This window comes from Tachyglossus aculeatus, chromosome 4, assembly GCF_015852505.1.
Source record: "Tachyglossus aculeatus isolate mTacAcu1 chromosome 4, mTacAcu1.pri, whole genome shotgun sequence".
NCBI classification, from domain to species: domain Eukaryota; kingdom Metazoa; phylum Chordata; class Mammalia; order Monotremata; family Tachyglossidae; genus Tachyglossus; species Tachyglossus aculeatus.
This window is the reverse complement of record NC_052069.1, coordinates 48,921,762-48,945,024: the sequence shown is the minus strand read 5'-3', so window position 1 is coordinate 48,945,024 and position 23,263 is coordinate 48,921,762. Positions and strand designations below refer to the sequence as shown.

Genomic DNA, 23,263 nt, shown 5'->3' with positions numbered 1-23,263 from the left:
GTAACTGAGGCCCAGAGAAGTTAAGTGACTTGCCCAAAGTCACACAGCTGACAATTGGCGGAGCTGGGATTTGAACCGATGACCTCTGACTCCCAAGCCCGGGCTCTTTCCACTGAGCCACACTGCTTCTCCGATGATGATCCCTGTCCAAAGCAGAGGACTTTTAAAAAAAAGTTTCGCGATCCCTGAAATCTTAAGGAATCCTACCTTTATGACCATATTTTAATTTGAATGAGATTTCACTTCAACCCGAGAAGCAGTGTGGCTCAGTGGAAAGAGCCCGGGCTTTGGAGTCAGAGGTCATGGGTTCAAATCCTGGCTCCGCCAATCGTCGGCTGTGTGACTTCGGTCAAATCACTTCACTTCTCTGGGCCTCAGTTACCTCATCTGTAAAACGGGGATTAAGATTGTGAGCCCCACGTGGGACAACCTGATCACCTTGTATCCCCCCAGCGCTTAGAACAGTGCTTTGCACATAGTAAGCGCTTAACAAATAGTATTATTATTATTATTATTATAAAGGTGGATCATTTTCTGAATAACAACCCAGGATTAATATATTCTTGTCCACATATTATTGAACAAATGCATTTAACAAATGGATGTACTATCTAGGAAGGAAAGCGAGTTTAGGTGACCTGCAAGGGTTTTACATCAACTGCTTAATGTAAATTTTATTTGCAGAGCACAGTTTGCATTCTGTCACTTTGGATAACTTTCCACCTCTAGACTGTGAGCTCGTTGTGGACAGGAATGTATCTCATTTGTTGTTATATTGTACTCTCCCAAGCACTTAGTTCAGTGTTTTGCACACAGTAAGTGCTCAATTAAGTGTACTTCCCAAGTGCTTAGTACAGTGCTCTGCACACAGTAAGCGCTCAATAAAAATGGTTGAATGAATGAATGAATAACTCACTACAAGCTTTTTTAGACTTACTCAGCATCTGTTTTGGACCCCCAAAATGGGATGGTTCTGTAAAATGTAAACGGCTCAATATTAAAAATTGGGCCAATCAATCCATCAGTGGTATTTATTGAATGTTTATTGTATGCGCAGCTCTGCACTAAGCGTGCAGGGGAGTTAGTAAACAAATTCCCTGTGCTTACCATGTGCAGAGCATTGTTCTAAACCCTCAGGGAGAGTACACTTAGAGAAAGCCCTCAGGAGAGTACACTTCATTCATTCATTCATTCAATTGTATTTATTGAGCGCTTACTGTGTGCAGAGCACTGTACTAAGGGCTTGATTAGAGAAGCAGTGTGGCTCATTCATTGTCATATTTATTGAGTGCTTACTGTGTGCAGAGCACTGTACTAAACGCTTGGGAAGTACAAGATGGCAACATATAGAGACGGTCCCTACCCAACAGCGGGCTCACAGTCTAGAAGGGGAACAGACAACAAAACAAAACATATTAACAAAATAAAATAAATATGTACAAATAAAATAGAGTAAAATAAATACGTACAAACATGTATACAGGTGCTGTGGGGAGGGGAAGGAGGTAAGGCAGGGGTGATGGGGAGGAAGGAGGCGGGCTCAGTGGAAAGAGCACGGGCTTGGGAGTCAGAGGTCATGGGTTCAAATCCCAGCTCTGCCAATTGTCAGCTGTGTGACTTTGGGCAAGTCACTTGACTTCTCTGTGCCTCAGTTCCCTCATCTGTCAAATGGGGATTAAGACTGGGAGCCCCTCGTGGGGCAACCGGATCACCGTGTATCCTCCCCAGCGCTTAGAACAGTGCTTTGCACATAGTAAGCGCTTAACAAATGCTTTTATTATTATTAATATTGTTACACCGCAATCCTTGGTAAATCCTGGTAAGGGGCTAAATCAGTTCTATTTTAGTCATTTCCATCCTAATGATCCTTCCCTCTTCTTTTTTAAGGATTTCGGTTTTGTGCCATCCGGGGGACAGTCGGTGGCTTTGAGTGTTAACCAGGTGGACTGTCGAAGCCCTGCGATAGCTGGGATGTTGCAGCAGAAGGGCGGCAGCATCCAGCGAGATTCGGCCCTGTCTCAGCCGTCGGCCTCCAATTTCTTCTCCCTGTCTCACCCTGGATCCTGGGGAATGGGGCGCAATACCAAGAGCAACTCTTTGAGCAGTATAAGCTCCAACTCCGACTGCTGCGACAACCCCGCCGTCGATCCAGAATACATCATGCGGCTGGTGAACGACGTCCGGAAATTCGCGGACGTTTTGCTCGACCTGAAAGAGACGATTCTCTCCGAAGGTGCGTATGAATCGGATTTCCCTTTAACCCCCTCCGGGCGTGGGATGTAAAAAATCTTCATCGCCCAGCTCCGAAGGGCCGCCCGCCGTTGTAGTTCAGGCGGATTTTGCAGTAGTTATTGTTCGGTCTGTTTCTGCCCGTGATTGGTGTTTACAGGAAGTGGCGGTTATTAGTTGGAGTGCTTTGCTTCCTCACTCAAACACAGGGTGATCTGTTTCCTAATCAGACATAACGCAACCCAGAGCTCGTATGTTTGGTAAGTGTTTGAGGTAACTGGAAAACGAAAAAAGCATTTTTTTTAAGCACTCACGTGCCTGGCGTTATATTAAGTGCCGGAGTGGATACAAGATAATCAGGTTGGACAGAGTCCCCGTCCCACAGGGGGCTAACAGCCGAAGTGGGAGGGAGAACACGGATTGAAATTACAGGTGAAGAAATCGAGGCACAGTGAAGTTAAATGACTCGCCCAAGGTCACGTAGCAGGCACGTGGCAAAACCGGGCAGGCATTGTCTCTGTTGGGAATAATAATGATGGCATTTATTAAGCGCTTACTATGTGCAAAGCACTGTTCCAAGCGCTGGGAAGCAGCGTGGCTTAGTGGAAAGAGCCCAGGCTTGGGAGTCAGAGGTCGTGGGTTCTAATCCTGGATCCGCCAAGCGCTTAGTACAGTGCTCTGCACACAGTAAGTGCTCAGTAAATACGATTGATTGATTGATTGATCTGCCACTTGTCTGCTGTGTGACTGGGCAAATCACTTAATTTTTCTGTGCCTCAGCTACTTCATCTGTAAAATGGGGATTAATACTGCGAGCCCCATGTAGGACAACCTGCTTACCTTGTATCTACCCCAGCGCTTAGAACATTGCTTGGCACATAGTAAGTGCTTAACAAATACCATAATTATTAGTATTATTATTGATTTTGTTCTTTTCCAAGCACTTAATACAGTGTTCTGCACCCAGTAAGCGCTCAATAAATGCGATTGAATGAATGAATGCATGACCCAAGTCCTCTGACTCCCAAGTGCTCTTTCCACTGGGCCACACTGCTTTTCTAGTCTGTCTTTCAGATTGACTGATTTGACCTAAAGGAGATTTTGAGGGCATCGGAAACGCTAACCTGAACGTTACCTTTAACTGCAACTCAACCCATTGATCTTTAACGGTTAATGTTTTTATAAATCGAAAGCACACTCGTGGACACCTTGGTTTGGGTTCGGTTTCCTACACATAAGTACGAAATTTGTTTTGGTCACACTTGAAATTTCTCTCCCTCTAAAGTTTTAACGGCTTATTTTTTATTTTACCGGGCACATTCATTCGTGGACTAAGCCAAGAGTATCGAATTGCGGGTGGATGTGACTGGGAGGTTAGAAGAGTAAATTTTCCATCTTTGCTATTTGTAGAACGTTTGCTCTCCCTAGTAGTGAATCGAATCCTCTCTTTAAATCGATTGACAAATGAATCAAAAAATCAGGACTAATCTAGTTTTTAGAGTAATGGAATATTAAAGGCAGGCATATTCTTTCTGAGAAGTTCGGAGCACTAGCTCTTAGATAATTGGGTTTTTTTTTTCCATCTTCCTATCTCTTGGGGAGATGTTAAGATTCCTGTGAGTCAAGTGACTGAGATTCTGACTCATTTAGTCTGTGGCTTCTGTGTAAACATTTGGCACCTCGTTTCTCCTCTGTTTGTGGCCCAATTGTTAACACAGTAACAAAGAATTCTGTCTTTAAGTGAAAATGGACGGTTTTAGCTTTACCACAGTCAAAACAGAGAATGGGGGGGGTTTGAGGGGAGCGTCTAATGATAATTCAAATTGCTGTTTATAAGCCCGAGTTAGGGAAATGCAGAAAGGATGATACACCCGTGTCTTCTCTAGCATAAACGCTTTCCAGGTAATTTTGTTTCTGCTGGTTTGTGGTTCATATTATTTGCTGAGCCTATTTTGCTATGATTGAAATGAAACAGACATTGACAGATTCAAATTTCATGATATCAGCTTTGTCGTTGATGCTGCTGACTTACAGGTATGAATACTACTTAGAACACGATTAGAATTTGTATACTTGACTTCCCTGTATATATGTTTGTACATGTTTATTACTCTATTTATTTATTTATTTGTCTTGTACATATCTATTCTATTTATTTTATTTTGTTAGTATGTTTGGTTTTGTTCTCTGTCTCCCCCTTCTAGACTGTGAGCCCGCTGTTGGGTAGGGACTGTCTCTATGTGTTGCCGACTTGTACTTCCCAAGCGCTTAGTACAGTGCTCTGCACACAGTAAGCGCTCAATAAATACGATTGATTGATTGATTGATTCCCTAACAGTAACCTGTTTGCTTCTGTGAGACAGATGCTTGGAAAAGCAGTGTGGCTTAGTGGCTTAGAGAAACAGCATGGCTTATTGGAAAGAGCACGGGCTTGGAAGTCAGAGGTCACGGGTTCTAATTCCGGCTCTACCACTTGTCAGCTGTGTGACTTTGGGCAAATCACTTAACTTCTCTGTGCCTCAGTTCCCTCATCTGTAAAATAGGGATTAAGACTGTGAGCCCCACGTGGGGCAACCTGATTACCTTGCGTCTGCCCTTGAGCTTAGAACAGTGCTTGGCACATAGTAAGCACTTAACAAATACCATCATTATTATCATTATTATTATTAAAAGGAGAAAAGATGTTAACTTTCCTGTTCATTTAATAACTTAACTTTGAAGCCTAATTATGACTGACTCAGTGGCAACCCAGTTAACCTCTTTATTGTTGTGATGTTCCAGATATATCCGGTAACTTGTTCGTCAGGTGCAGTTGAGGATGCCCAACTAAGACGACCGGATGTGCCATTCATTTTGAATAGGCACCTCGCGGGAAGCACTGCCAACACAGAACTTTCCTAACTGGTTTCTATTTAAATTGGGAGTCAATGCTTGAAACCCGAAAAGTAGCCTGACCAATTTATTTCTCTCAATTAAAAGGGGAAAAAAAACCCTCGACACACTGAAGCGGAGTAAATTGTTTATATCAGCATATCACTTATAATCATTTCGTGTCAGAGCAGTAGAATTTTCATCTTTTGCTTTAGGTCCTCAGTGTCATCTTGGGACTTCTTGCTGGCTTTCATTTCTCATATTCAATCTACCTCCAAACCCTGCCAATTTCTTTTGTGTGGTTTTTGTTAAGCATTTGCTTTTTGCTAGGCACTGTTCTAAGCACCAAGGTAGATAAAAGATAAACAGATTGGGCACAGTTCCTGCCCCACATGGGGTTCGCAGTCTTAATCCCCATTTTTCAGGTGAGGCAACTGAGGCACAGAGAAATGAAGTGACTTGCCCAAGATCACACAGCAGACAGGTGACGGGGGCAGAATTAGAACCCAGGTCCTTCTGACTCCCAAGCTCTATCCCCGAGGCACTCGCTGCTTCTCGTTTTTCCTTCTTCTTAGTTCCTTGATCTGCCCCTTTCCCTTCCACCCAAACAAGATACCACCCTGGTCCGAGCTGTAGACATGTTCATTCATTCATTCATTCATTCAATCGTATTTATTGAGCGCTTACTGTGTGCAGAGCACTGTACTAAGCGCTTGGGAAGTACAAGTTGGCAACATATAGAGACGGTCCCTACCCACATGTTGCAGCTAAACTATTGCATCAGCCTCCTGTCTGGCCTTCCTTACCTCCAGCCTCTCCCCACTCCAGTCCGTACGCTTCAGATCATCTTCTTTAAACTTCTTCACTTTTATTTTGTTAATATATTTTGTTGTTCGGCTCCCCCTTTTAGACTGTGAGCCCACTGTTGGGTAGGGACTGTCTCTATATGTTGCCAACTTGTACTTCCCAAGCGCTTAGTACAGTGCTCTGCACACAGTAAGCGCTCAATAAATACGATTGATTGATTGATTCTTAGAGTGTTTTTCCACCAGCAATCTCCAGCATGTATACATTTAATTTACACCCATCCCCATGGATACTATTCACCTCTACCTCCGATAAATCCCTTTCATTACTCTGTAAATATTTTCAAGCCCGACTCCTCCATTAGAAAGTTAGTTCCTTGTGGGTAATGTGGCACTTTCTTGCTTCGTAGTTCCCAAGTGCTTAGTAGAGATTTTCACTATCCTCCTGTCTCTCTTCTGTCTGTATTTATGCTTACTCCTTTCTTCCCTCCCCCACAGTTTCACAAATCTAGACTCCTGGGAATTTTAAACAAGTTGATTTACTTTTAACCACAAAACTTTTTTAAAAAAAGTCTTAAGTAGACAATCCAGAGCATACCATAACTGTCCCTAATAATAGTGAGGCGCAGAGCAAGAAGAGACTATCTCATGAGATGACAGGATTAGGGTTTGGAAACACGTTTAGCCACTGAAATTTCATTTAAAATCCCTTAAGGATCATGATCGGTGTGAGGAATTCTTTTCTTGAAAATTTAAGCCCCTGATGTCATCCCTGACAATTAGGAACCTCCAACGTGTTGCCTAAATGTACGGTCGGTACATTTAACGTAGGAAAGCATACAACACACCATTGTTAGGAGAAGCAGCGTGGCTCAATGGAAAAGAGCACAGGCTTGGGAGTCAGAGGTCATGGGTTCAAATTCTGGCTCCGCCGATTGCCAGCTGTGTGACTTTGGGCAAGTCACTTAACTTCTCTGGGCCTCAGTTGCCTCACCTGTAAAATGGGGATGAAGACTGTGAGCCCCACGTGGGACAATCTGATCACCTTGTATCCTCCCCAGCGCTTAGAACAGTGCTTTGCACATAGTAAGCGCTTAACAAATGCCATCATTATTATTATTGTTAGGTCTGCACAGTTTAGGAGAAATGGAACAGCAAGCAAGTAATTTAGTCTCCAGATTACATTGGTTTGAATTCTCTATCTGATGGGTCCGTCTACATGGTGCAAATGAACCAGCTCAATAAACCAACGGTATTTGTTGAGTGCTTGTTGTGGGCAGGCATTGTACACTAAGCACTCAAGAGAGTGCAGTGTGAGATGTTATCTTTCATTTCACCTGGGCTGTGCAGAGTCAGTCAGTATATACTGAGCACACACAAAAACTGTCCATCCTGCTATCATGTTTGTTGTTTGCAATGCCTGGCCCTGTTTTCGGTCTTTCCGCAGTCATTTACCCCCAAATTTACAGCTGGGAGGCAGCGTCTGAGGTATCATTTCACCGAGTTCTCAAAATATGTCTACCAACTCTACTGTGTTCTCGCCTAGGCATCTACTACAGTGCCCAGCTCACAGTAAGCACTCGGTTAATACCATTAATCGACTGACCCTGCTTTCTGTTAATCCAACTCATTAGTCAACAGTAGAGAAGCAGCGTGGCTCAGTGGAAAGAGCCCGGGCTTGGGAGTCAGAGGTCATGGGTTCTAATCCCGGCTCCGCCACTTGTCAGGTGTGTGACCTTGGGCAAGTCACTCCACTTCTCTGGGCCTCAGTTCCCTCATCTGGAAAATGGGGATGAAGACTGTGAGCCCCACGTGGGACAACCTGATCACCTTGTTTCCTCCCCAGCGCTTAGAACAGTGCTTTGCACATATTAAGCACTTAACAAATGCCATCATCATCATCATCATTGTCTGGTTATCCTTCTGTGGTCCATTCTCCTCACATGTCCCACTCAGTCGCAGCTGTGAAGAGGACAGCACAGTTCATTCATTCAATCGTATTTATTGAGTGCTTACTGTGCGCAGAGCACTGTACTAAGCACTTGGGAAGTCCAAGTTGGCAACATCTAGAGACGGTCCCTACCCAACAGTGGGCTCACAGTGTAGAAGGGGGAGACAGACAACAAAACCAAACATATTAACAAAATAAAATAAATAGAATAAGTATGTACAAGTAAAATAGAGTAATAAATCTGTACAAACAGGTGCAGTGGGGAGGGGAAGGAGGTAAGGTGGGGGAGGAGCGGGCTCAGTCTGGGAAGGCCTCCTGGCCTTGTAATACTCGAAAGCAGACGTCATTGTAGAACTTCGTCATCTGTGATCTCCCCTTGTCATTAAGTGTAGCTTTTAATACTTTTGGCACTGCTCCGGTAATTGGACGTGGCATCTCTGGGGCTCCAGGACTCACCACTTGAGAGAGGTTTGGCCAGGACGGCCCTCTTGCACATCTATAAGATCACTCGTCTTTCCCACTCCCGTTGCTGGACTTCTCTATTCGAGTCTGCTCTGTGTCCGTGCAGCATTTGTCGGCTTTGCTGCTTAGTGGCAAAGTCTAGCTTCGCGTTGCCGGTTCGTGTTTTTGGTTGCGTGAATGGCTACTCCGGCGAAGGCTGATAAATGACTTCGTGGTTTTTTCAGATCTGTTGGCCACTCTGTCACTGCAGTCACATTGGGATCCTAAGAGGTTCCATCAAGGGGCCTGCCTGAAATGGCAACAGTTTTCCAGTCTTATTTAGCTTGCGTTTAAAATAGAGCATAGAGAGTGGAGTTCACTCAGTTCTTCCATAACGTGCTTTTCCCCTACGCATTTTGGATTCATGCCGGCTGGGAATTAGGAAGCCTTCTTCCAACAACAGGGACCGTCTGGTAGAACATGTGATGTTGGAAAAAAACAGTGTGTACACACGTGTGCGTGCTTATGCACTTCTGGCATCGGTCAACTCCCTTCACAAGTTTTCCTTCACGCAAGGTTCAGCAAGAACGTTCAACATGCGTTTTAGACTCTGAGCTTATTGCGGGCAGGGAACGTGTCTACCAACTCCGTTGCACTCTCCCAGTTGCTCAGTACAGTGCTCTGCACAAAGAAAGCGCTCAATAAATACCGGTGATTGAGCACGGGATAACTGAATGCACTTTCGAAGAAAGCCAGCTTTCGGGGGTGGTTCAGGAACTCACACTGTAAGCTTGTTAGGGGCAGGGAATGTGTCTGCTAATTCTGTAGTTTTTTACTCTCCCAAGTGCTCAGTATAGTGCTCTGCACATAGTAAGTGCTTAGTTAATATCATTGATTGATCACTGCTGGATTCAGACATAACTGCCGAGAACCTGGAGTTAGTATTTTATGGAAGCGCGAATAAATATACCTTCCCTTGAAAGTAGTCCGAAGGAGGAAACCATCTTGAAATGTAGTTTGGGGTTAATCTTAGATGTACTTTGCAAATCACTTCAGGGCCACGTAGAAACCTGGCATTCGTAGAGGGCCTAGCTTTTGGCTTCGACCTAGAGCCACGCGCTTTCTGTGCTTATGTCTCGATGAGAGGTTTCTAGGAAAAAGCCACGGCATTCCTAGGAGGAGGATGCTGTTTCCAGAAGGCCGTGGCGGCAGGTTAAACCAGAGTCTGTGAGCGGGAGCACTAGATCTCCCACTTCACCCTGTGTGTGGTGGGTGAAGGGAAAGGCTGCTGCTGCCACTACCACCAATTCCGGCCCTTTCCTGCCTCCTCCAGAAGAGGAAAGGAAGTTGCTGACTCCCCATTTCTGGCAGCGGTGACTTGGTAGACCCAATTTAGCCATATAAACACATGCAAAGTGGCATGACTGACACAAATAGTAATCATCTAATTACAGAAAAGCACCCCTAGTAGACCACCCCAGGGGAGAGTGAAAAGGGAATCTAATGCCTCCTAGGATACCTGCCCTCAGCCAGGATCAAAGCTCTGGTAGGATTCCTGACATCGCGCCAGTAGCTTTAACGGTCAGATTTGGTTTGCACTCTGGTGGGTTGTGTTTTTATTTATTTATTTATTTTTTGTTACTCTATTTGTTAAGCGCTTACTATGTGCCAGGCACTGTTCTAAGCTGCGGAGTTGATACAAGTTAATCAGGTTGTACATATTTACTATTCTATTTATTCTGTTACTGATGTGCATTTAGCTTTAATTCTATTGGTTCTGACGACTTGACACCTGTCCACATGTTTTTTTTTGTTGTTGTCTGTCTCCCCCTTCTAGGCTGTGAGCCCGTTGTTGGGTAGGGACCGTCTCTGTAGGAAGGGGAAGCAGCGTGGCTCAGTGGAAAGAGCCCGGGCTTTGGAGTCAGAGGTCAGGGCTTCAAATCCCGGCTCTGCCAATTGTCAGCTGTGTGACTTTAGGCAAATCACTTCACTTCTCTGTGCCTCAGTTCCCTCATCTGTAAAATGGGGATTAAGACTGTGAGCCCCACGTGGGACAACCTGATCACCTTGTGAACTCCCCAGCGCTTAGAACAGTGCTTTGCACATAGTAAGCGCTTAATAAATGCCATCATTATTATTATTATAGGTTGCCAACTTGTACTTCCCAAGCGCTTAGTACAGTGCTGTGCACACAGTAAGCACTCAATAAATATGAGTGAATGAATGAATGATTGAAAAGGTTGGACATAGGCCCATTCAGAGCCTTAATCACCATTTTACAGATGAGGTAACAGGCACAGAGAAGTGAAGTGATTTGCAGAATTTGAGAAACAGCGTGGTTTATTGGAAAGAACACGGGTTTGGGAGTCAGAGGACGTGGGTTCTAATCCCAGCTCTGCCACTTGTCTGCTGTGCAACCTTGGGCAAGTCACTTAACTTCTCTATGCCTCAGTTACTCATCTATAAAATGGGGATTAAAAGTCTGAGCCCCAAGTGGGACAATCTACTTACCCTATCCACCCCAGCGCTTAAAACAGTGCTTGGCACATAGTAAGCACTTAACAAATACCATAATTATTATATTATTATTATTTGCCCAAGCTCACACAGCAGACAAGTGGTGGAGTCAGGTTTAGAATCCAGGCCCTCCTGATTCCCAGACCCGGGAGACTCACTGCTTTCTGACTGGTAGAAGGAATAAGAGACTTGGCACTAAAAGTTGGTTGAAGTACCAATCTGGACAAGTGTCTGCCTGTATTTAGCTTATATCTTTATGCCCTTGTGTTTTCTGGACTTTATCCATCAATGCATTATTAATGCATTATGCATTATGCATAATTAATGCACTATGCATTAATTAAGCAGAGCCCTACTGTGGGCAGAACACTCTGCGGGGTGGCGGGGAGAATGCAGGAGAGTTGGTAGACTCCGTCACTGGAGTTTACAATCGAGGGAGGAATTTACAATGTAATACTCTGGTGATTAAGATCCAGAGACCAGATTTATGATCAGTTTCAGGGGCATTAAAGGAAATAGTGAGGAGAGGAGGTAGGTGAGCAAGTTCAAGAAGGCTGGAATGAGCAGGGTGAGTTTTAGGTTTGGATGGAATCCCGTTTCTTTAAGCAAAAGAATGCACTGTCACTTGGATCCCATCCAAAGTTTGGAGATATCAGCTGTGCTGCATTAGATGCAAAGTATTGCCAAACTCATACCGATCGGTGCTCAGGATTGCAGGCTTTGTGGATCTTTTCTCCGGTGAATATTTGGCTGCTCGTTTCCGTGTGCAGAAATCACCTGCACTTCATAATCCAGCTTTTATGTGAGATTAACCCGGGGGAATGCCGAAGTCCGTAGGACTGTGCACTTATTTTCTGGTCACTGTTGGGTAGGGACTGTCTCTATATGTTGCCAATTTGTACTTCCCAAGCGCCTAGTACAGTGCTCTGCACATAGTAAGCGCTCAATAAATACGATTGATGATGATGGTGATGGATAGTCATACGGTTAATGGGAGAATGGGGGAAGATTGTTTTTAACAGGTGAGGATTTCAGGATGAGGCCCTCATCAAGAGTATTTATTGAGCCCCGGCTGTGTTCAGATTCTGCAAAATGATGATGGATGTGGGTGAGGCCAGCATGGAATTGTTCACCGAATCCCACAATACCCGGAAGAGGTATTGGTCCGCCCAAAACAAGTCCATCAGTCAGTTACATTCACCGAGCACGTATATTGTGCTGAACACTTATACTGTGCTGAGCACTGAACTCAGTGCTTGGGAGAGTTACATGATCTACTTATGTCGGTGTCGGTCTCCCCCTCTGGACCGTAAGCTTGCTGAGAGCAGGGAACGTGTCCTCCAACTATGTTGTCTTCTCTGAAGCGCTTAGTACAGTGCTCCGCAGTCAGGGAACACTCAGTAAATACTGTCGATAAATGGCATTGGTGATAGAATAGAAATGGAAACCTCTCTCACACATGATAAACTAGTGGGATAAGCAACTGCAGGAAGAGAAGATCAGTAGGTTACAGAGAGCTTTGAATAAATGTGTTCTGTAGTGGTCTATAATCATTGGCAGTGGGAAAATCTGGATATTAGACGAAAGTTCATTTATTCAGTCGTATTTATTGAGCGCTCACTGTGTGCAGAGCGCTTGGAAAGTACAGTTGAGCAATAGAGACAAGTCCCTGCCTACACCGGGCTTACAGTTTAGAGGGAAGGCAGACATAAAATAATAAATTATGACATTCGTTAAGTACCTATTATGTGCTGAGCACTGTTCTAGGCGCTGGGGTAGATACATGGTAATCAGGTCCCACAGCCTTAATCCCCATTTTACAGATGAGATAACTGGGGCTCAGAGAAGTTAAGCGGCTTGCCCACAGTCACACCGTAGTCGAGGATTAGAACCCACGTCCTCTGACTCCCAAGCCTGTGCGCTCTCCACTGAACCACACTGCTTCTCATCAGAACAAGTAAACAGGCATCAATATAAATAAATAGAATTATAGATATATGCATATATACATAAGGGCTGTGGGGCGAAGGGAGCGAGTCGAGGTGATGTGGAAGGGCGGGGGAACTGTGGAAAAGGGGGCTTTTAGAAGTTAAACATGTTAGCTGGCCCATTTCTAATCTTTAGGAGGGATGTCAAAGAGGGCAGCCCTCACACTCTTCTTCCAAGCATCCTGTTTGCCATCGAGGGGAAACAAAAAAAAATTCTGAGTCAGATGGACCGTTGCCTTGAATCCCTAGTGGAGTTTCTTGAATTCTTCCATCCTAATGATCTGCGCACTCTCTAGGTGTGATTATTTAAAGGGCTTGCAGGAATCTAGTGTTGAAGCAGGTGATATTTTAGTTGTCAGTTGTCTCTAATTTTCTTACGTCCAACTAAAAGTAAAAGACGATTTGAGGTGAGAGGCTGGAGTAAAGGACAAAAAGCACCCCCGTTTCTGCCTTGATAGGATGAATGACAGGGTTTGGTCATTCTTACACTAGTTATTTTCACTGGAGGGTTACTCTGTGGTCCTTTCATTCTTGTACAGATGTGGAGACTTGCAGTTTCAGATCTCTATCCAGTGTTATTAAAGTGCATTATGAATAATTACAAGGGTAAATTCTGCATCCTATATTAAAATGCTGAAACACTCAATTATCCATACGTGCTTGAGTTTAATTATAATACACTATCTGAATGCACTTTTAAAGTGCACTGTAACTACTACTTCAACTTTGCGGTTAGCGACTGCCTTCAAGGTTATAATTTTATATGTTTAAGAGGGTGGTCTGGTTGGGTTTTTTTTTTTGAATAAAGACTTTGTTACTCTCTAGCTTCATATATCCAAAATGGTTGTTTTCTATAATTGGCTATGCTCCAGCCGTATTTTGGGGTTAAAATACTGGCATCCATACCAACTTTAAAACTTTGTTCTGCAGTACAGGTTAACTGTGAAACTCAAATTTTGCAGCATAGCTGCAGGCCTTGTTAAGGTGCCCAAATCTTTCCCTTTGTAGATGGGAGAAAAGCATATCTATCAGTCACTATATTTGGAGGCTCTGCAAGATGGAAAAGGTTGGTCTAGATAAAAAGTAGGGAGGCGTGAGGGAAGAGCATGAGAGCTTAACAGCCAGCTACTCGCCCCTAAATAACTTTTTTTAAGTTAAGATTAAACAGAAATAAAACTCAAAAATTTTGTGCCTTTTCTTAATCTCTTCACCAACATAATTGATTTAAATCAGTTATGGTTGAATACGAAGGAATTAAAAATTGACCAAAGGTAATTTAGCTCCTTTGTATGATGGTCAATAACTTTCATTAGGTGTTGATAATGTGTGAAGCACTACACTAAATGCTGGGGAAAATGCATGAACATTGATTGACACCTGGTCTCTGGCCCACAAGGAGCCCACAGTCTGCAGGGGGTGGGATTCCCAAACTTGTATTGAAAAGCCCATAATAATAATAATGATGATGGCATTTGTTAAGCGCTTACTATGTGCGAAGCACTGTCCTATGCACTGAGGGGATACAAGGTGATCAGGTTGGCCCACATGGGGCTCACGGTCTTCATCCCCATTTTACAGATGAGGTAACTGAGGCTCAGAGAAGTTAAATGACTTGCCCAAGGTCACACAGCAGACAAGTGGCGGAGTTGGGATTCGAACCCTTGGCCTTTGACTCCCAAGCCCGTGCTCTTTCTCCCCCTTTTAGACTGTGAGCCCACTGTTGGGTAGGGACCGTCTCTATATGTTGCCAACTTGTACTTCCCAAGCGCTTAGTACAGTGCTCTGCACACAGTAAGCGCTCAATAAATACGATTGATTGATTGCTCTTTCCACCGAGCCACACTGCTTTTCTAATGAAAATGAACTGTAACTTGGAAAAACTGATAAAGTTGAACCCCAGCAAAAATTCTTCATAGGACTCTGCCGTCCTTTAATATACAGGAGCTCGTCCTTGGACTCACAGTTGGTTCCTAAAATAATGAAAAAATGCAACAGATGGAACCAGTTTTCTTATAGGAGCGATGCTGTCCTGAATTTAAAATTGCAGTTTCTTTTTTTTTCCAAATTACCCAGAATTGTTGCATTCAGTCAGTTACAGGTGAGTCGTAGGACTACATAAATGTATTTACGTTGAAGTCAGAGGGGTTCCACAACAGGGTAGCTAGCCGACTTTTACTCATAATTTAACTTAATAACGAGAAAGGCAGGTCGGCTCTCCCAGGTGAGTCTACCTGGTGGTCAGGTAAATACCCCCCTCCCACAGTCCTGTGCTGCTCCCTTCCCCCTTTACATTCCCCCCTCCTTTTCCTCTCAATCAGTCAATCAATCAATCATATTTATTGAGCGCTTACTGTGTGCAGAGCACTGTACTAAGCGCTTGGGAAGTACAAGTTGGCAACATATAGGGACAGTCCCTACCCAACAGTGGGAGACAGAGAACAAAACCAAACATACTAACAAAATAAAATAGATAGAATAGATATGTACAAGTAAAATAAATAAATAAATAGAGTAATAAATATGTACAAATATATACATATATACGTATATGTACATATATGTACATATACGTATATATGTATGTACATATATATATGTATATATGTATGTACATATACATACATATAGAGGAGCAGCGTGGCTCAGTGGAGAAGAGCATGGGCTTTGCAGTCAGAGGGCATGGGTTCGAATCCCGGCTCTGCCACATGTCTGCTGTGTGACCTTGGGCAACTCACATAACTTCTCTGAGCCTCAGTTACCTCATCTGTAAAATGGGGATTAAGACTGTGAGCCCCATGTGGGACAACTTGATCACCTTGTATCCAGCGCTTAGAACAGTGCTCTGTGTGTAGTAAGCGCTTAACAAATGCCATTATTATTATTATTATTATTATTATTATTATATACATATCTACATATCTCCCCCGCTATGGCTTCTCAAATTATTTTCCCATTTCCTCCTGTCTTCTGAGGACTCCTCCCTCTCTCTCCCCACTGCCTGTGACCTCAGAGGTAGTGCCATAAAGCAGATTCGTGTTGTCAAGGCAGAACCAATTTGTCGGAAGGCTGAAGGGAAGGTGTAATTTAGAAAGGGCCGCCATCTCAACTGGAGGGATCAATGAAAATGGGTGTTTTCTATAATTGGCTATGCTCCAGCCATATTTGGGGTTAAAATACTGACATCTCCACTGTGGACAATAGAATCAACATTTTGGAATGGGATATATACGGGGCATTTCCCATGTCTTCACCCTCTGGGATAAAACTGCCCCCTGGAAAGAAGAGCATTCTTTCTTATAATAGTAATAATAATTGTTATGATGGTAGTTGTTAAGCAGCGTGGCTCAGTGGCTCGAATCCCGCCTCCCCCACATTCATTCATTCATTCAATCGTATTTCATTTCATTTATTAGTATTTATTGAGCGCTTACTGTGTGCAGAGCACTGTACTAAGCGCTTGGGAGAGTACAACACAATAAGAAACAGACACATTCCCTGCCGGCAATGAACCTTTAGTCTAGATATGAGCTGTAAGTAACATACACTTGAGGGCTATGGGATTCTCTCAGGCATTTTTAATTCATTCATTTATTAGTATTTATTGAGCGCTTACTGTGTGCAGAGCACTGTACTAAGCACTTGGGAAGTACAAGTTGGCAACATATAGAGACGGTCCCTACCCAACCGTGGGCTCACACGTCTGCTGTGTGACCTTGAAGTCACTTCACTTCTCTGTGCCTCAGTTCCCTCATCTGTAAAATGGGGATTAAGACTGTGAGCCCCACATGGGACAACCTCGTCTCCTTGCATTCCCCCAGTGCTTAGAACAGTGTTCTGCACATAGCAAGCGCTTAACAAATACCAACATTGTTGTTATTATTATTTGGAGTCAGAGGTCATGGGTTCAAATCCTGGCTCCACCAGTTGTCAGCTGTGTGACTTTGAGCAAGTCACTTAACTTCTCTGTGCCTCAGTTACCTCATATGTAAAATGGGGATTAAGATTGTTAGCCCCCCGTAGGACAACCTGATCACCGTGTAACCTCCCCAGCGCTTAGAACAGTGCTTGCACATAGTAAGCGCTTAATAAATGCCATTATTATTATTATTGTGTGCCAGGCATTGTACTAAGCTCTGGGGTGGGGACAAGTAAATTGGGTTTTCCCACGTGGGCTCACAATCTCAGTCCCCATTTTACAGTTGAGGTATCTGAGGCCCAGAGAAGTGAAGTGACCTGTCCAAGGTCACACAGCAGAGAAGTGGCAGATCCAGTGTTAGAACCCATGACCTTCTGATTCCCAGTACTCTATTCACTACGTCATGCTCGTGGCTCAGCGGAAAGAGCCCGGGCTTTGGAGTCAGAGTTCATGGGTTCAAATCCCGGCTCCGCCAATTGTCAGCTGTGTGACTTTGGGCAAGTCACTTCACTTCTCTGTGCCTCAGTTACCTGATCTGTAAAATGGGATTAAGATTGTGAGCCCCACGTGGGACAACCTGATCACCTTGTATCCCCCAGCGCTTAGAACAGTGCCTCAGTTTCCTCATTTGTACACCAGGGATTAAATCCCCATCCCCCCCACCTTAACTCCTTCCCCTCCCCATAGCACCTGTACATATGTACATATGTTTGTACATATTTATTACTCTATTTTATCGGTACATGTTTATTCTATTTATTTTATTCTGTTAATATGTTTTGTTGTCTGTCTCCCCCTTCTAGACTGTGAGCCCGCTGTTGGGTAGGGACCGTCTCTATATGTTGCCAACTTGGACTTCCCAAGTGCTTAGTCCAGTGCTCTGCACACAGTAACTGCTCAATAAATACGATTGAATGAATGAACAGTGCTTTGCACATAGTAAGCGCTTAACAAATACCATTATTATTATTGTTATTATTATCAATCAATCAATCAATTGTATTTATTGAGCGCTTACTATGTGCAGAGCACTGTACTAAGCGCTTGGGAAGTACAAATTGGCAACACATAGAGACAGTCCCTACCCAACAGTGGGCTCACAGTCTAAAAGGGGGAGACAGAGAACAGAACCAAACATACCAACAAAATAAAATAAATAGGATAGAAATGTACAAGTAAAATAAATAAATAAATAAATAAATGGAGTAATTATGCTTCTTATCTCTTATGTGTCCCACAGTCAGATTCGGGTATTATTAAGTTTTGGATTCACACTGCAGCACGATATGCTTAATGACTTATCCCTATTTATCCTCACTCTTATCCTACTACATTCCTCTCAAGCCAACCTACTCGCTGTGCCTCTTTCTCTCCTGTCTTCCTGGAACTCCCTCCCTCTTCCCATCTTGCAGATCTCTGCTCTCCTTATCTTCAAGATTCTCCTGAAATCACATCTCCCCCTTAATAAAAGCCTCTCTTATTAACCTCACCTCCCTGCCCTCCGTCTCCCACAGCCACTGCCTCGGCACTCCTGCATCACCTAAGTAATTGGGTAAGAATCGCAATAGTATTTGGTACGCGCTTACTGGGTGCCAAACGCTGTACGAAGTGGTGGTGGGGGGGGAGAGAGAGAAGGAAATCAGGTCAGACACAGTCCCTGGCCCACATAGGATTCACAGTAGGGGGAGAACCGGCATTGAATCCCCATTTTACAGATGAGGAAACCGAGGCATAGCTCAATTAAGTGATTCATACATGGTCACACAACAAGTAGAAGCGGTGGAGCCAGGGTTAGAACCCAGGTCTTCTGAGTCCCAGACCTGTGCTCTTTCCTCTAGGCCATTCTGCTTCTCACTCGTTCCCTACCATTATACATATAACAAGCGCTTAGTACAGTGCTCTGCACACAGTAAGCGCTCAATAAATACGATTGAATGAATGAATGAATGCTTCCTCCTGCCCACAGTTTATTTTAGTGTTTGTCTCCTCGGCTAGACTATAAGATCCTTGAAGTCAGGGAGCTTGTCTATTAAATAATAATGATGACATTTGTTAAGCACTTACTATGTGCAAAGCACTGTTCTAAGCGCTGGGGGGATACAAGGTGATCAGGTTGTCCCATGTGGGGCTCACAGTCTTAATCCCCATTTTACAGATGAGGTAACTGAGGCTCAGAGAAGTGAAGTGACTTGCCCAAGGTCACACAGCAGACATGTGGCAGAGCTGGGATTCGAACCCATGACCTTTGACTCCAAAGCCCGAGCTCATTCCACTGAGCCACGCTGCTTCTCAGTATTAACCCTACTGTACTCTCCCAAGCGTTTAATAGAGTGTTGTGCACAAGTAGCAGTGTGGCTCAGTGGAAGGAGCCTGGGCTTTGGAGTCAGAGGTCATGGGTTCAAATCCCGGCTCCGCCACTTGTCAGCTGTGTGACTTTGGGCAAGGCACTTAACTTCTCTGGGCCTCAGTTACCTCTTCTGTAAAATGGGGGTGACGACTGTGAGCCCCCCCGTTGGACAGCCTGATCACCTTGTATCTCCCCCAGTGCTTAGAACAGTGCTTTGCACATAGTAAGCGCTTAATAAATGCCATCATTATTATTATTAAGTAAATGCTTAATAAATTCCGTTGATTAATATATTAAATAGTCTTTCTAAACTGTGAGCCCATTGTTGGGTAGGGACCGTCTCTATATAATAATAATAATGGCATGTATTAAGCGCTTACTGTGTGCAAAGCACTGTTCTAAACCCTGGGGAGGTTACAGGGTGATCAGGTGGTCCCTCGTGGGGCTCACAGTCTTCATTCCCATTTTACAGTTGAGGTAACTGAGGCACAGAGAAGTGAAGTGACTTGCCCATAGTCACACAGCTAATTGGCAGAGCTGGGATTTGAACCCATGACCTCTGGCTCCAAAGCCCAGGCTCTTTCCGCTGAGCCACGCTGCTTCTCATAAGATCCTTGAAGTCAGGGAGCTTGTTTATTAACCCTACCGTACTCTCCCAAGCGTTCAGTAGAGTGCTCAGCACACAGTAAATGCTCAATAAATTCCATTGGTTGATATACTGAGTAGTCTTTCTAGACTGTGAGCCCGTTGTTGGGTAGGGTCCGTCTCTATATGTTGGCAACTTGTACTTCCCAAGCGCTTAGTACAGTGCTCTGCACATAGTAAACGCTCAATAAACACGATTGAATGAATGCTATGCCAAACTTCAACCTTGGCTGCCTTAGTGTTATTTGAAACTCCCAAAGTAGCTGGGGTGTCAGGCTGTCATTTAAGTTGCTTGTGTTTTGGGCAGATACTGAAAGGAGGCAATATGACATAAATAATAATAATAATAATAATGGCATTTATTAAGCGCTTACTATGTGCAAAGCACTGTTCTAAGCACTGGGGAGGTTACAAGGTGATCAGGTTGTCCCACGTGGGGCTCACAATCTTAATCCCCATTTTACAGATGAGGGAACTGAGACACAGAGAAGTTAAGTGACTTGCCCAAAGTCACACAGCTGACAATTGGCAGAGCCAGGAGTTGAACCCACGACCTCTGACTCCAAAGCCCATGCTCTTTCCACTGAGCCACGCTGCTTCTCCTAAATCCACGCCATGAATATGTTACTGAATGTCTTCTAGACTGTGAGCCCCCTGTTGGGTAGGGACCGTCTCTACATGTTGCCAACTTGTACTTCCCAAGCGCTTAGTACAGTGCTGTGCACACAGCAAGTGCTCAATAAATATGATTGATTGATCAAATGTGTGAATCTTATCAAAATAAGAGTTGGCAACAGCAGGTCAAGTTACCCTCCGAATTATAAACGGGACAGTCTATATCCTAAGCAAAAAGTAATCTTCCCTCTCAAAGAGGGATTATTTTCGGTTGATTATTCAATTAGTAATTCAGTTGATTATTGCTCTTTCCATGCAAGTGTGTATAGAAAAAATGATTTGGAAGCAAGTGGTAACTTTAGGTCTTCTAAGGCGTGAAGGCTTTCTAGAAGCGCGTTTTTTTGCTTTTTGTTATTTAATGGTATTTGTTAAGCACTTACTATTTTCCGGGCACTGTACTAATCAATCAATCAATCGTCTTTATTGAGCGTTTACTGTGTGCAGAGCACTGTACTGAGCGCTTGGGAAGTACAAGTTGGCAACATATAGAGACAGTCCCTACCCAACAGTGGGCTCACAGTCTAAAAGGGGGAGACAGAGAACAAAACCAAACATACTAACAAAATAAAATAAATAGAATAGATATGTACATGTAAAATAAATAAATAAATAAATAGAGTAATAAATATGTACAAACATATATACATACATACAGGTTATATACTAACATGGGGTAGATGCAGACTGGACATAATCCATGTCCCATATTCATTCATTCAATCGTATTTATTGAGCGCTTACTGTGCGCAGAGCACTGTACTAAGCACTTGGGAAGTACAAGTTGGCAACATATAGAGATGGTCCCTACTCAACAGCGGGTTCACAGTCTAGAAGGGGGAGACAGACAACAAAACAAAACATGTAGACAGGTGTCAAAGCCGTCAGAACAATCACACAGCAGACACGTGGCGGAGCCGGGATTCAAACCCACGACCTCTGACTCCAAAGCCCGTGCTCTTTCCACTGAGCCACGCTGCTTCTCGTGGCTTGAGGATTGAGACTGTGAGATCCTATTGAGATCTCAGTAGAGATTGAGACTGTGAACCCCAGGTAGGACAGGGACTCTGTCCAATCCTATTATCTTGTATCCACCCCAGCGCTTAATACAGGGCCTGGAACATAATAAGCGCTTAACAGATACCACAGTTACTGTTGTTATTTTTACTTATATTTACCAAATATATGGGTTTCCAAGGGCTGCCCGCTAAATCGCCCACCGTCAGCAGCTGTTCAGCTGAGCAGTAAATTCCAGTTATTAATAATAATAATCATAATAATGACATTTATTAAGCACTTACTATGTGCAAAGCACTGTTCTAAGCATTGGGGGGGATACAAGGTGATCAGGTTGTCCCACGTGGGGCTTACAGTCGTAATCCCCCTTTTACAGATGAAGTAACTGAGGCCCAGAGAAATGAAGTGACTCACCCAAAGTCACACAGCTGGCAAGTGGTGGAGTCAATCAATCAATTGTATTTATTGAGCGCTTACTGTGTGTAGAGCACTGTACTAAGCACTTGGGAAGTCCAAGTTGGCAACATCTAGAGACGGTCCCTACCCAACAGTGGGCTCACAGTGTAGAAGGGGGAGACAGACAACAAAACCAAACATATTAACAAAATAAAATAAATAGAATAAGTACAAGTTGGCAACATGGGACTTGAACCCATGACCTCTGATTCCAAAGCCCGTGCTCCTTCCACTGAGCCACGCTGGTTATTCCAGTCAAACGGATTGTTTTGAGGTCTGTTTTGAAGTCTCAAAGATAGAGTAAGGTGTGAGGAATTAGGAGTTATCCAGGCATAAGGAAAAGTTAGGGCTTCCGTCATTTTCCTCTTAGGATCCATTAAACAGCCCATGTGGAGCAGGGTTGGATGGTTATTTTGGCCCCTTTCTGTGTCGCCATGCCAGCCTGCTGTGGGCAGGGATGGTCTCTCTTTGTTGCTGAATTGTCCTTCCCAAGCGCTTAGTACAGTGCTCTGCACACAGTAAGCGCTCAATAAATATGATAGAATGAATGAATGAACCCACGGTGAAGTTGTGGGAGGGGGAGGATGTGTTTGTGTGTGGCCCCCCCAATCAGTTGATTGGGCATTGTACAGACATTGGCTTGGGGGAGAGGGGAGAGATTGTGAGACTGTGAGCCCACTGTTGGGTAGGGACCGTCTCTATATGTTGCCAACTTGTACTTCCCAAGCGCTTAGTACAGTGCTCTGCGCACAGTAAGTGCTCAATAAATACGATTGATTGATTGGGGTGCGGTGGGAGGGATGGAATCATTGCAGGCCGAGGTGACTGGCTTGAAGTCACCACAGGCCTGCCCTGCCATATTTTACCACCCCCATTACGAAGGGTAGTCATTAAAATGGAATATCGAATACACTTCCCAGATGCAGAGTTTGGAGGATTTAAAATAATTCCGCATTAATGAAGAGCCAGTTTACCAAATGCACTGACACTCCACGGTTACCATGGGGCGCATAAATGTAAAACACTGAAAATTCTACTAGTTCCCAAGACTCCATTTGAATGGACCACCCCATATTTCCAGATTTTCTTACCGTTTTGGTTTCATAACAGCACCGATTGATTTTTCAAGTAATGTTAAAAAATACCAACATTACTAGAGTCTAGCGAAATATGAAAAGCTGACATCTAGCATTTTGTCGGAAATGAATGAACAAGATTGAACATAATAATGGCATTGTCATTTGAGAAAGTCAGTGACTTTGGGTTTTATATTTGTTTAAGCATTTCCACGAAGTGTTTGCAATCTAAACACTGCACTATTGTGTTGGCCTGAGAACCAGAAAGTGGAACTGACTAATCTGTTTTCACAGATAAGGTGAGTGAAGCAAAATAAATGGCATCATTGGT

The 23,263-nt window shown here is 43.8% G+C and overlaps 1 protein-coding gene across 1 annotated transcript in view; it reads left to right on the top strand.

Annotated features, from left to right (window-relative positions):
- Positions 1-1,894: 1,894 nt before the first annotated feature.
- Positions 1,895-23,263, top strand: part of ARHGAP29 (Rho GTPase activating protein 29) — a 123,921-nt gene continuing 102,552 nt past the window's right edge. The window contains exon 1 of the mRNA XM_038745037.1: positions 1,895-2,233. Within this exon, the coding sequence (XP_038600965.1) occupies positions 1,972-2,233 (262 nt within the window). The 5' untranslated portion in view covers positions 1,895-1,971. The remainder of the gene's footprint in view (positions 2,234-23,263) is intronic.